Genomic DNA, 14,308 nt, shown 5'->3' with positions numbered 1-14,308 from the left:
AGAAACCACGTCCTGCTGTCTGTAACGTTTTCCCTCTGGCCGCAAAACTTTGCCTGCAATGTGTCGAAAATAGCACAATTATCCACTTCATCCATTATTTCTGCTTCAATTTTAGGCTATTAGAATAATTAACACTTATGGATTTGATGTTTTTGTGTGCTATGATATTCTCTTTTTTCAAATGTTACCTTCTATAAAATGACAATAAGCCGTAATGTATCATTTTCTAATTTGTGATGGGCTGTAATATCAGTGTTGGAGTTGCCAAGATGTGGAAAAAAACCTTTGTTTTTTTTGTTTTTTTGCTGTAATTAATTAGGATGCCTACTGCAACCGACTGTTTGTCCAGCTAGCTTATGGAAAAGGTCAGAAAGAAAATCAATTTATTAACTGCTTATTAACATTTACAACCGCAGGCCTAATGTAGTTCACTTCACTTAGATACAATTTGACCAGCAACAAGAATGTGAAATGAGGCTGATAAGACCTTTTTTATTCACATTGTTTGGTGTAAGTTTGCATTATTACTGTATCAGATTTGCAGGTATAAATGTTAGTGTTTCCTGTGAGGAATTAGCAAATTATTTTGATCCGAGTGTCAAGGCTTTTAAGTAGGTAATCAAACAGTCTAGTGGATGATTTATTAATGAATTAAAAAGCTAAAAAGGCAAAAAGTGTCTCAAATGGTTACCACATCTCAGAATGTGGTAACCATTTTTTTGATTCATCTCCCTCAGATATTTTCCCAGAGCCAGTGTCCTGCTGCTTGCATGAAAAATACCCTCAAGTCATTTTTACCACCAAACATCTTAAGCCCAAGTGGTTTCAATTTTAGTTTTTCTTCCTCACAAACATGCAGTTAAAGCATGAAAACAAAGCTAGAGATGCCATATTTTTTAGCTGATAGACACCACACTCCTCCCAAATTTCTATAGACACCTATTAAGTCTCATTCCCAAAGCTGTTTATGTACTTTAGTGTTCAATCTGTCCATCAATATGGCCATCAATCCCTCGGACCACTTTGGTTTAATGGCTTCAACCCCTTGCATTTTCCAAATTGTCTTTCCTACCAGTTGCACCAATTGCATTTTGAATACCTCAGTACCATAGGCATCGTTCCCCTGATATCCGCTTCAAAGCAAAAGTGGTAACGGAAAAATAAAGGAAGCGAAATGTTGGGTCCATGGCTCATCTAATGCAATTAATTTATCCATGAGCCTCACCAGAAATGAAAGGGTGTGAAAGTCGTGAGTGATTGCAGCGTTGTGTGTGCTGCCACAGCATGTGGCTGACTCATCTTTGATTCCCTCCCCAACGCATCCCTGCACCCACACACTGGAGTCAGCCAGATCAAAGATTTACATCCTTATTGTAACATTTCAGGTGGGGCTCATAGTCGACAGGCCCGGTTGGAATCAAACGCACTTTGTCAATGGGCGAGCCATTTCTTTGGAGAGATCCCCTACTGTGCTCATCTGTATTCCTGGAGCTCTGTGGCACAAAATGCTATAGGGCTTTTCACTAGAGAGTAATCCACTCATTGCTGAAAAACATCAGAATCATTTTCATTTAGATTTAACTATCAAATGTCTGAACTCTGTGGCACTTTTTCACCTGCCTTTATTAAAATTACATACGTGTTAATAAATATCGACTTTTCTGTGGAGCAATTTGGCCTTTGTAATCTCCTTCCCAGTGCCTATTTTTTTATATTCCTTTCACTTGATTATGTTCATATTTTTGCACACATTTGCATACCAGTGTTGTTTTTTCGTCTGAGCTGCAGGGGGAAACGAAGATTCTGAAGCTGAAGAATCTGCGTCCCCAAGACTACGCTAACTACAGCTGCATCGCCTCTGTCAGAAATGTGTGTGGGATTCCTGACCGCAGTGTTATCTTCAGACTTACCAATAAGACAGGTACTCCACATCATTACTGACTTTTGTGCACAGAAAGCTTATTGCAACTAAATAATTATATCCTAAAAAAAGAAAGATGTAGAAAGAGAAAGATGAACTGTCATGCATTTTCTCAGCTGAGTTATTCTGTAACTGTCATAACTGCCAAAGCCGTCCATCTTCCTCCAGTCTATCATCGATGCTCTCTTTTTCCACAGCATCCCCGTCCATCAAACTGCTGGTAGAGGATCCTATTGTGGTGAATCCAGGACAGACAGTATCCTTGGTTTGCATCACTACTGGAGGTGAGCCACCTCCCATTCTCACCTGGGTCAGCAGTAATGACAGCCTGCCACAAAGAAGTGTGGTGAAGGGCGGCACACTTACGCTTCCGGCCATCACCTCAGATGAGGCGGGGGTCTACAGCTGCGTGGCCAGCAACAATGTGGGAAACCCTGCTAAGAAGTCCACTACCATTGTAGTGCGAGGTGAGAATGCATACCTGCATATAAAAACAATATATAGATCCCAACATAAGATATATATTATTTTTTTGATTATCTAGGTGCAAAAGTATCAAAGTTTATATTTAGAAAATGTGTCTTTCAAGACTTCCATTTTCATTCGGTCGTTAATACTAGCTATGTCTTTAGCCTGGTAAACAGAAACCCACACTCCAACCTTTTTTTACACCATGTCACACTGCTAATGCTAACCCTAAAGCCTGTTCTGCCAATTTTAGAAGCCATACAGAATCCACATACTGAAGACAGGCATCCAGATGGAATCTAAGAATCTGAAAACCCAATAAATTCCTTTTTTTTTATTGCAATACCTCCACAACTATAAAAAAAAAATCCTTAGAGTGTAGATCGAATAATATGGCTAACAGTACCATTCAATACTTTTTTTATTTTATACCCACAAACCAAACGAAATGCTTGGGGATATTGTGGAAACTTTACGAATGATTTCAAACCAATAAACAATGACAACATATGTGTTTCTTATAACCTGCTGTGCAACCAAATATTGGCTAATTTTTACGGATCCTCATTTTTAAAAATATGCATTTTATCCAGTCTCATGCTGTCTGTCTCTGCTATATTATACACTTTATACCCGTCACTCACACAGCATGCAGCAAAAATGACGTCACATCCCCTGGCACAAACCACATTCTGGTGTAACCTCGTGCAGGTCCCGTTGCCGGCATGGTTGGGTTGAACACACAAGAATCCGATTGTGTCGCTTTTCATTGCCATTTCAAAGAAATATCAATGCAGAAGCTCAGAGATTCCCAGCTTATGCAGAGTAAGATGCTGTAACAGCTTGAAAAGATGAGTTTTTGAGAAAATTCTGCAGTAACTTTGCTTTCTGTTTTGACTTCCACTGCTCCAGTACCAGTGCTGATGCACAGGGTTTTTTTGAGTGGCATTAAGTAGAATACTTCAGCAAGTACCCATGCAATCAACACTGGAATGAATGGTGACGAGGCTGTGGTGATCTCACTGGTTGCAACGACATTAATGGGCCCTTTAGTATGCTCAACTAATCTCTTTTCACGAAGTAGCTGTTTCTGACCACACCAGCCAAAGAGGACAATCAAAAAGCCTGTGACTGTTTAATAGTTTATTGGATTGTAGTAATTCATTTGAATTTTAAGTGGGAAAAAGGTATACTATAGCAAATATGTGGACATAAATAGATAAATAAATAACAAATAAAACTAACAAGCCACAGTCCTGAAATAATAGGCAAATTCCCTTTGTGCTGATTGAAAGGAAGAGTTGAAATTTTCTCTGTTTTCTTCATATGTTTATATTAAGTATATTCACAGGCTCGATAGCTTCTGATAAAGAAGTGCGGTTTAAAGTTACAAACCCATCGAACCTTTACTTCAGCTGTGGATAATTTTAAAACAGTCGAGGGCAATTGTCACAGTTTGCCGTGGGAAACTGCGTGGAGTGTGAAGAGCGGACTCAGGTGCAGATATTCTAAAACTCAAACTTAACTGATGATGAGCCGTTTATTAAGGCAGACAGAACAGTAAAAAATAAAGAGGCAAAAACAATGCAAACTAAGCAATAACCTAAACTGGGTAAACTAGAAAGGAAACATGAACTATGAAACTATGGGGCGATCGTGGCTTTAGAGTTTGCAGTTCGTCTTGTAATCGGAAGGTTGCTGGTTCGAGCCCCGGCTCAGACAGTCTCGGTCGTTGTGTCTTTGGGCAAGACACTTCACCTACCGCCTACTGGTGATGGCCTGAGGGGCCGATGGTGCAATATGGCAGCCTCGCTTCTGTCAGTCTGCCCCAGGGCAGCTGTGGCTACGACTGTAGCTGCCTTCACCAGTGTATGAATGTGAGAGTGAATGAATAGTGGTATAAGCGCTTTGAGGGGTCCCGAAAAGCGCTATATAAATGCAATCCATTATTATTAAAAACCCTGGAAAACAGAAAAACAAACAAAACTCTGAACATGGCAATGATGATGAGGCTATATGAAAACCTGAACGCAGGACATGGCATGGGAACAACGCAGACGACCCGACAAAGACTGAATGAGAAGGCACAGACTAAATACACACAGGAGGCTAATGAGAGAAGTGGGAACACATGGCGGAACAGCTGACACACATGAACATAACGACGTCACAGTGGAAGAGCAAAACTAAACACGATGAACACAGGAACACAAGACCTCTTCAAAATAAAACAGGAAACATAAGACGCAGACATGACAACCTGAACTTGACAATGTAAGACACAGACATGAAACACATGAAGGGCAAGGGAGACTTAACAGGGGTGGAAGACACAAGGGGACTCTAATGACAAAGAACTATAACAACAAAAAAAGGAACTTAGAAAACCTGAAGGGCTTAAACATAAACCATAAACTAAAACTCAAAACGCTGGGTCAAAAGACCCAGGATCGTGACAGGTAATGCTAGCGGGAAGAGAGTGCGAAGCCATTAATTAAAATACACTGATTCAAGAAGTGGTTATCACAAATTTAACAAGAGCAGCTGGAGGAGGGTCACTGCTGTTTGCTTGGTCATTACCAGAAAAACATTATTTTCCAAGCTGCTCTTCACCTGAGTGGCACAGGAGGCAGAGGAGCATCTGATCTTGCTGTAGCTCATTACAGAAATAACTGTTTTCTGAGTACCACTTTCTGCATGCTCGTCGTACTGATGGCTCGCTATCAAAGTGGATACCCAGCAGATGATGGGCACTTGTACTCGATATGAACTTGGCATAAGAAATGTCAAAAAAAAGTCATATGCTGAAAATGTATTTGAGGACTAATTCTTAATAAAGGCAATGTTCGAATTTGTAAAGAAAAGCCATTTCACTATAAGAGCGGCAGCGATGCGGCACAGCGCCTGAGGAAATTGACTTTCATACTTTTAAATCGATTGCCGTTACTAAGCTTGAGGATTAAGGATGGTGTTTGATCAGACTTTTATCTGTGACATAACAGAAGATACCAGTGCCCTGAATGAGAAAATGCAGGAATCTGAGGCAGGTGAATAAAAACATGCATTAATTAGCTTAAGCCTGACAAACAAAACAAGCATTGGTGCAATGATCATACTTTACGTTTCTCTGTTCGCACATAAGTGGAAGACATATGAACAGGAGTTTAGCAGAGTGGCTCAGAAGTGCAGTTTGTCATAATTTTCTCTTTCCATCTCAGAGATTATGCCACAGCTCCATCATCAGGTCGCCGCTATGCTGAGTCTGTTTGGAAGCTTTTATTTATGCAGCCATATGCTCCCTAGGCTGAAAATCAAATCATCAACAAATCATCTCTGATGGTCCCCCTGACAGATATACCCCGTCTCCGTATTGTGAAAGTGCCCATACAGTTGAAGACTTAAGAACTGAAAGGCTTGCATCAAAGAGGAGATGTCAGGTGTCCCATAGGAGCGAATAAGTCAGAGCACACTCACTGCAGGCAGTCACTGCAATAAATATGACACACTCGCTGATGTGTCTCACATCTGGATGCACAGTACGTTGCATATGAGATCTTAGTAAAATATCATAAAAGAGAATTCACTACCTTTATTAAACATGTGTTGTTTAAATATATAGACCTCTGTCATCTGTCTAAGCCTATGGAGCATTGTCTGTACTCATAAAAAGTTAAACAGGAAGAATATGCATTATTCTGCTTGAATATCTAGTAGCAAACACATACGCAGCCACTGATTTGTTATGCAGCGGTTTGCAGACAAATAAGTATTTTATTTGTGCCATCACGCCAGATATAAAAGTTTAATGCATTATATAACTCTGACTTGGATATTTTATATAGTTGTTACTGTTCTTAAAGTTGTATTGACTTAGCAACAGAAAAAATATTCATTATGGAGTTACTGTACTGTGCAAAAGTCTTGAACCACCACTCATTTCTTTAATATTTTGCTTCCAAGGAGCAAGATTTTCTTTTCTTTTTTTTTTCTTTGTTTTTCTGTTGAGTCCTTGTACCTGACCATGTTTAAAAGAATATATATGTATATTTCTAAAACCATATAGCACTGACCTGTGAATCAAGAGACGTGCCACTGTTGTGTCCACATATAACCAACAACGTAGCAAAGAACCAAGTTTATTTTTTATCTTTCTGTAATTTGTTTCTATTTCATTAGTGGAATCTATGAAACATGCCATAAATAGTTTGACAAGCATAAAATAGTATTTTTGCTCCAACAAGGTGATTCCCAAAGAGCTTTTACCTGAAAACTTGCCATGTCTCTGCATAGTATAGAGTGAGTACATAGATACATTTTGAGGAAACTGTACAAGTGATGGAAAAAAGAAGAAGTGGCAGGCCTGAAGAGGACTATCTACAGAACATGAACACTATTTGCAAGTCATGTCCTTAAGAAATAGGAAAGAATCCGGCAATGACCTGACACAGTGCTTTTGCATCCCATCAGAGATGGTTTCAGTTGATGGGTAGCTATCAAGAAGCTATTATTCAGGAAAGGAAAGAGGAAGAAAAAGCTGAAGAATGACAAATTTGAACATTTTATATTGTTATGGGAATATTGATGGAATTCATGGAATTCTGAACACAAAGTCACTCACAGCAGACCACTATCAGTCAGGGATTGGCCTCCCCAGAATATTAACATTACTGAGGTTGTGCACAATCATCTTGATAGAGAACAGAACAAAAGAAAGAAACATCCAAAGAAGAACTTTGAATCTCCTTCAACAAGCCTGGAGAACTATTCCTCTAGACTCCTTAAAGAAGTTTCAGGAAAGCTGCCTTAGAGAGTTCAGGTGTTAAAGAATAAAGGCGGTCCAAACAAACATTGGCTTTCATGTCCTGCTTGTTACAAGTGAACTCTGTTTTTCTCTTAAAAGCTGCATTCCCATTTGTTTTTGCATCTTTCAGTAAATTGCTGCATCTGTTTTCCTAAAAAAAAAATATAAAGACATTTGGGTGCCTTGAGACTTTTGCACTGTACTGCGTCCTTGTATGAAAGACTTAAGTCTTAAAGGCTCGTAAAACCCACTTATATCACTTTGACTTCCATTTAGATGTTTAGACCACAGCAGTAAGATAGGAGGGGTGGGTGAAGAATTGACAAGAATTCAGGTACATAAAATTAATGAGTCATCACACATCAAACAGCAAACAGACATAAATGAAAGATAGAAAGGGAGTGCAACAGTCAAAATGACACAATTAATGAACATGTGATAAAGCAAATAAAAGGTCTCTGACAAAAGAAAATAAATTGGGCACATTCTTATCTGACTAATGAACAGTCCCTCATGTCAGTACAGCTCTGGGATGAATCACGACAGACAGTGGAAATAACACTTTTCACAAAGACTGTATTTTGATCAGATAACTTGAATGATAGCTGAGCTTGGACACAGAGCGATATCATCAAAGCAGAGTCAATTAGAAAGGAAGACAAACTGAGGTGACAGAATCATGCCTCAGTTTGTCACAATCATGTGACGCAAAACAATCCAAAGTCAAGCAAAACATCACTGGTGTCAAATTTAATTCGGACCAAACACTAGAAATAGAATAAATGCTCTAAAAGCCAAAAACAATGCTCTTTTGATTTTTTTTTTTTTATCTGACAGGAAAATAAACTGTGAGGAACAGTTAGTTAAAAAGAGAGGCGATGTTGTCTAACTTGACATCACTAATTGGCAGGAGGTGGGTTCAGGAGGCTATCACATATCTCAGGATCGCTCTCTTGAGTCTGATGAGCTGTCACTAACTCAATTTCAATTTTGGGATTAGCATGCACCAAATAATTGTGGTCGTCATAGCTGTGCAATGGTAGATATATGTCTAGATTCAATGATTTAACATATCATTTGTACCAAAAATAGATTCTGCTGTAAGGCTTAAGCGCAAGCATCAGCACAATGTACTTTATTTTAAACAACATGATACTTAAGGGCTGGTCTCATCAGTCTCATCAGTCGCTCCGACCGTATCAGCATGATATAGATAATTATAATCTGTTTGACGACTGCTTTTCTTTAAACCAAACTGTGAGTCATTTTTTTTCAGAACCTTTTCTCCTTTGCGTACTCGTGCTTTTGCGGCTTCCCTCGAAGTGATTCTTCCTGTAAGTGAGTGTCACGCGGCATGAAAGAAAACTCACAGCATCGCGCCGTATTAAGGGGGCTGGTGGGTGGGCCATGATGGGGTTGTGCTAAATTTCCATTTTTACTGGGAAACTTCTATCACCATGGATACTGTTAGGTCTTTGAATTTAGAAGCAAATCAGATTTTTTCTATTTTTCCCCCCCATCACAGAATTTTCTGTAGATTTTTTCTAAATCTTAAAAAAAAAGGTTACAAAACGACAAAAAAGAGAGTTATGAGGAATAAATGAAGTAATGCTCGGAAAGCTGCAAGAGATTAATCTGACACACGTTGCTTCTGTTTATGGAATGTAGATTCAGCAGAAGCATTCACTAGATTTCCCAAAATTGTGATGTTTGAAAGTACCCTGCAGCTACACATTATATACTAAATCCCTTATTTCACATAAGCATATAACCCAAACATTGTAAAGAACAATGACCACTATGCTTAATCCAGCTTTCAGTCCTAGTGTACAGATAAAGGATTTCTGAGTTTGATCTTCTGGTGAATCTTATGAGGTTGTGACCATTAACAAAGACCCAAACATACACATCAGGGATGTCAAACTCATATTACATCGTGGGCCACATACAGCCCACTTCATACACGACAGAGAAATACTGCTGTAGTAAATGCTGCTTTTTATTCTTCTTCTCTAACACATAAATAATTTTCCTATGATCTACAAAATATATGCTTCCTTCTATTACTTGCATTTTTGTTCCATGCAATAGTGGTTGAGGTCGGTTAGCAATAGTTAATGATTAGTACCTTTAATTCAACGTTACTAGTTACAAAATTTGATCTCTTTAAAAGGGTATTTACTCTGTCATCTACTAATTTTACCAAAAATGAGGACCTGTTGTTGTACATGTCATTGGTGTAGAAGACCTTTATCTTATTGTACATATACTTTTGAATCTACTGACTTGATCTCATTCCCTATTGATGTGATATCAGGTTGGATATTGGTAGCATGTCCTGCACTATGGAACCAGTCACAGCCTTTTGGATTTTTTACTTGTAGCTTTAGCTGAACTAAAAAAGTAGCCAGTGCTGTTTTGGAGTGTCATTCTCCTCTTCAGTGGGCCACTCTGGAGCTCTGCTTAGCAGCAGGTGCTTCTTCAGATTTTAAGTAGACACTTACTATCACCCACACGCAATTTGCATTTTACTGTGATCTGCTCTCCCTTTTCACCCACAAATTCAAAACAGTCTGAATACTTCCACGCCATAAAGGCAGTCCTTGCTTCTATCTCCCTCTCCCTCACTGAGCTACACGATGGTACAACTGCTGAATGTGTCGTGTGTAAGTAAGAGGCATTGAAGGCTAAACGTTTGGAAATGTAAGCACTTTGGAGGAGAGAGTACCCATGAGTGGCTAGCTATTGCTTTACTTCACGTGTACGTGAAATACAAAATTATTTGGTTCTGCTCCTCTGAGTTTATTTTGCTCAATTTACAGGGTCACCCTGTGGCCTCCTCTTTGCCTATCTCAGCTTGTTCACTCTTGTCTCCAGTCCTTGAGAAGCCCTAGCAAACTGCTGTTGCCAAAGGGGGCTGTGTATGTGAAAACACACATCTCTCCCTAGCAGATGGTAGTTTCGGTGGCCATACTGTCCCACCAGCCAGACTGCCTTCCAGGGCTTGGCCATCTCCACAGCCGGCCCAGCGAGCTACTGGCATCACATCACCCTGCTGACAGGATCCTTTTTATGGATTAGGGATCCGCAACACGTCTTCAAATGCAGGTCAATACCCTGCTTTTCTCTGCCACTTGAGTCTATTCTATAACCGACAAAGACACCAGTTGTGATATATCAGTTGTGACAATGCAAAGACACTCTCACTGCACTCAGTTGTTTCTTTCTTTTTGGGGTGGAGGGAGGGTGGCAAATATGAGGAGGCAGCTTTCAAATGGAGCATCGGTGAATTATGACAGAACTGTCTGTAGATGGTGTTGAAATGGACAGTTGGTCTGGCGCTGTGTTTTTATGTCTTCCAACACAGACACAGTCATCTCTCTGTGCATGTGTTTCCCATCTATTCCCAAAGCAAATATGTTTTCCTTCTGTGTTGTGTGAGAGAAACGCGTATTGCTTTCACTTTGACAAGATTCAAAATCAGATATTCATCCTCGATGTCCCAGCAAATCTAGGCATCGACACCTTTTTAAGCTGCTTACAGGCTTTTATGCCAAAGGTATTCATTATTCAGAACTGCTAACGCTGGTGCAACTAATTGCATGCATCTACAGTACACGGGTACACATATTTGAGCATAAATGTGTGCAAAGTCGAGCAACCGCCATCCTTACTTTTGTAACTCTGATTGGAAGCTTGCTGCTGTCATACACAGAGAAGCAAAAATACAGTCCTTCGCTGGGGGCTCCCTGCTGTTTATGTTTAGACTGTTTAGTGGTGGGAAAACAAAAATGACGTGCCTTGTGAAAACCTCTCTTTGCTTTGGAATAAATTCTGGTCAAAAGCTGAATATATTTCCATTCATGAATGCCAGATTGAATGGCTGGATGGTCAGGACTGGCACAGGCGGTCCCGGCTCTTGCGCTGTGGCCGTAGAGAGGTTCTATGCGTCTTTGTATTTGTATGTGTGTGAGTATGCCTTTATATGTGCGCATACCTGTTTAAACATAAATTAAAGCCAGAGGTCAGCGTGAAGGTTGGGTGCAGCATTTAGGGATGGGGATGTGTGCGGCTGTGATTTTTGTAAAGATGCTGATGCATGGGGAATGTGTTGGTGCTAATGTGAAAACACAGAGTGATAAGAGGGAAATGAAAAGGTGTTTAGTTGGCGGAGCAAATATGTGTGTGCATACGTGTGAACGCCTCGCGTTTTGAACCGTCCTGTTGGCCGTTATCCTCCCCCCCCGCGCTTAACCTTGAGATGAGCTGATGAAGTGAGTGGCAGTTTCTAGAGACATCCATCTGGCTCAGAGAGATGAGCTCAGCTTCACATGCTGATATTCTCCACAAGAGTGAATGGAGAGCGCAGTACGACGTCTGCTGAGAGATGGACAGACAGGGCTGACTGAAAAATGAGATGGGCTGATGGGTAGACAGGAGGATAATGATTCAGAGTGAGAAGAGAGTGAGACAAGTCTTTCTTCTCCAACAGACAAAGCCAACGCGATGCACTGGAGAGACAGTGAAGGAAAAAACATGTTCAAACATTTTTTTTTCCGCAGTGTGGCTCCATGTATGTATTTCCATGATTAATAACTTTATTTATTTTATATTATACGCATACATATGTGTTCCTTATAGCAAAGATGCCAGTGCTGTGTGCATTGCGGATAAGAAGGTCCCCTGTGGTGCCGTTGTAATCCCGCCGTGTGTCACGAGGTCTCTGTAGAAGAAGACCTCAACCACGGCTTTTCTCTTTGTGTGATTATCTGCGCTTTTATGTACAGGCCACCTATTATTCCCACAGGCCATTAAAGCTATGGAGAATCAAAAGGGCTCGCTACAGGCAAAAACCCTTCAGTTTACAGCTAAAAAGGGAACACGGGGCACACTGTAATATGATCGGTAATGATTCAAAAGAATACAGCATACAACCTCTCAAGAAAATCAGATGCAGGAAACATGCAATGCAAATATAAGTACAAACAGAGGAACCTTTTATCTCTTGATATTACCATGAAGAAAGTTGCTGAAGATTGTTTATGTTTTACTCAGCATTTTGCCATAGTCAAGGTTCAATGACAGGAAGCTCTGATGATGATAAAAAGCAACGGGCTTCCAAGTTCATCTATAATGCATGCAGAACTTGTTTGTGCATATGTTGACTTGCGCAATGCCAGCATTGCTTTCAATAATAAAGCTGGATTTCTTATGCTGGTGTTTGATATTTGTGCGTAAATCTAGTGTATAAGCAGATACGCGAAGCTAGGGCTTCATTACAGTTTAAGACATTTTAAAGGTAACAATGAATTGCTCTTTCAAATACTTATACTGTATATTTATAATATTCTTTACAGTTTATTTCCATATGTTCTTGTCCTCTCCCTACAGAGTTGAAAAAACACTTCCCTGACATCATAACTTAACTATGGGAGCTTGATAAAAGTAGTAAACCAGTCTGACTCTCACTTATTAGCTATAGATTGTGGTCCATATCAGCAAGTAAGGTTTTCTAAGTGACAATCAGGATCACAATGCAGGATCAAGTAAATAAAGAACCAGTCACACAGCTTGGAGACCACTGGCAACCGCTGGTCATGAGGGAAAAATTTAATTCCCCAAACGGCTGGCAAGTGGTTACTGGAAGTTGATGGCATTTGCAGGGAAATCAAGTGCTAAAGCCCCAGACCCCCCCCCACACACACACACACCCGTGGCAAGTTGATAGGGAAAAATGTATATTACTCCACCTGTTGGCAAAAACCTCTTTGTGGTTGTTTTTCTAGCAGTCACTCACTCTCACAAGCTACTCGCTCCGCGGTACGGAAAGTGCAACATAAACTGGAAACTGAGGCTGGATATTGTTTCAAATAGGGCATGATAAGTTGTGCACTTACCAGAGAACTGGGACTCTGATGTTACCTGCGTTCTTTACACACTGTTGCTCAACAGACATCGCTTTGCCTGTGACTGCTGGTCCCTTGCGGATGTTCCAGGCTCCTGTTGCCTAGGTAAACCTCATATATTTCAATCAGTACTATTCTTCACTCTCATTGATGGTCGCTTCAGTCACTCACCTGGAAGCTGAGAAAAGTTTCTTTGGTTCCACCCACTTCCCTTCACTGGCAGTTATTTCGCCCAATTCACTTGAACTTACACAATATCTTTCACTTTCCATGGTGTCTAGTTCCCGCATCACTTGCAACGTGTATGCAGTTTTTCTAACCTGTCAGGTCTCTTACTGCATACCACTACATTTTCTTTCATTATATCGCAATTTATCCCACATAAATATCCAAATAATACCACAGTATGTGTCAAACCTTTTTTCTTGTAAGCGCACTATTTGGGTCTTTTCACACAGCTGTACCTTTCAGTGTGAACTCACTTATACTCAAAATAGCAGTGGTCAGTATAAAAGTGCACCGTTTGAGACACATTGTGTGTTATGTGTCTAATTTGTCCATTCATTCTCAGCTAAATACCTGCTTCACGCGATCCACCATCTTTCTGCAAAACAGCCTGAACCATGTAGCTGTATCGTAAAACCTAATCTTCACAGATAAAAGTGATTTGATCAGATATGACTGTATGATACTCCTGACAGTAAAAGCTGGTCAGTGGGCACTGAGTTTAAAAAAGTTTTCTCAAAGTTTACAGAGGTAGGGCTATAGCTTTGAAATGCACACGTTTTTTTACAATTTGTCTTTTTACAGGTGCATACATATTTATATATGTATTTATGCACAGACTCCAACTGTATATACACACACAATAGCACTCTTGTAAGATATTAATGATGTTGTGAAAATAGTGTAGCAGTAATCGGGGGCACAGTTTGCCACCAGAGCAAATGGGAAAGTTCTGTTTCCGAGCAAAGCCCTCATAAAACATTCATGTGACTTTTGCCATGAATTGGTTATCCGGACTGGGGAGGGAAGAGTGACAACGCACCGTCACCCGATAAAGTCTCCCATCTCTGTACTTCTCACCTCACACACTCATCACGGTTCCTTTTAAAATACTTCCAGTTTTAGATTCTCTCCCATGCATAAAGGAGCAGGAGCCATTTTAGTCACTGCAGCTGTCCAGCAAAATTTACTACAACCTTGGAGAAG

At 40.2% G+C, this 14,308-nt stretch overlaps 1 protein-coding gene across 2 annotated transcripts in view; it reads left to right on the top strand.

The window, feature by feature from the left end:
- The window catches only part of LOC146616880 (MAM domain-containing glycosylphosphatidylinositol anchor protein 2), a 190,249-nt gene that overhangs the window by 108,690 nt on the left and 67,251 nt on the right, over positions 1-14,308 (top strand). For both annotated transcript variants that reach the window (XM_085372252.1, XM_085372251.1), the window contains exons 5-6: positions 1,789-1,921; positions 2,119-2,388. In XM_085372252.1, the coding sequence (XP_085228378.1) occupies positions 1,789-1,921; positions 2,119-2,388 (403 nt within the window). The remainder of the gene's footprint in view (positions 1-1,788; positions 1,922-2,118; positions 2,389-14,308) is intronic.

This window comes from Diplotaxodon limnothrissa, linkage group LG15 (genome assembly GCF_057381915.1).
Source record: "Diplotaxodon limnothrissa isolate DT_005_m linkage group LG15, D_limnothrissa_male_GT1.1, whole genome shotgun sequence".
Classification (NCBI taxonomy): Eukaryota; Metazoa; Chordata; class Actinopteri; order Cichliformes; family Cichlidae; genus Diplotaxodon; species Diplotaxodon limnothrissa.
The sequence above is the reverse complement of the archived record's forward strand: the minus strand, read 5'-3'. Positions and strand labels throughout refer to the sequence as shown.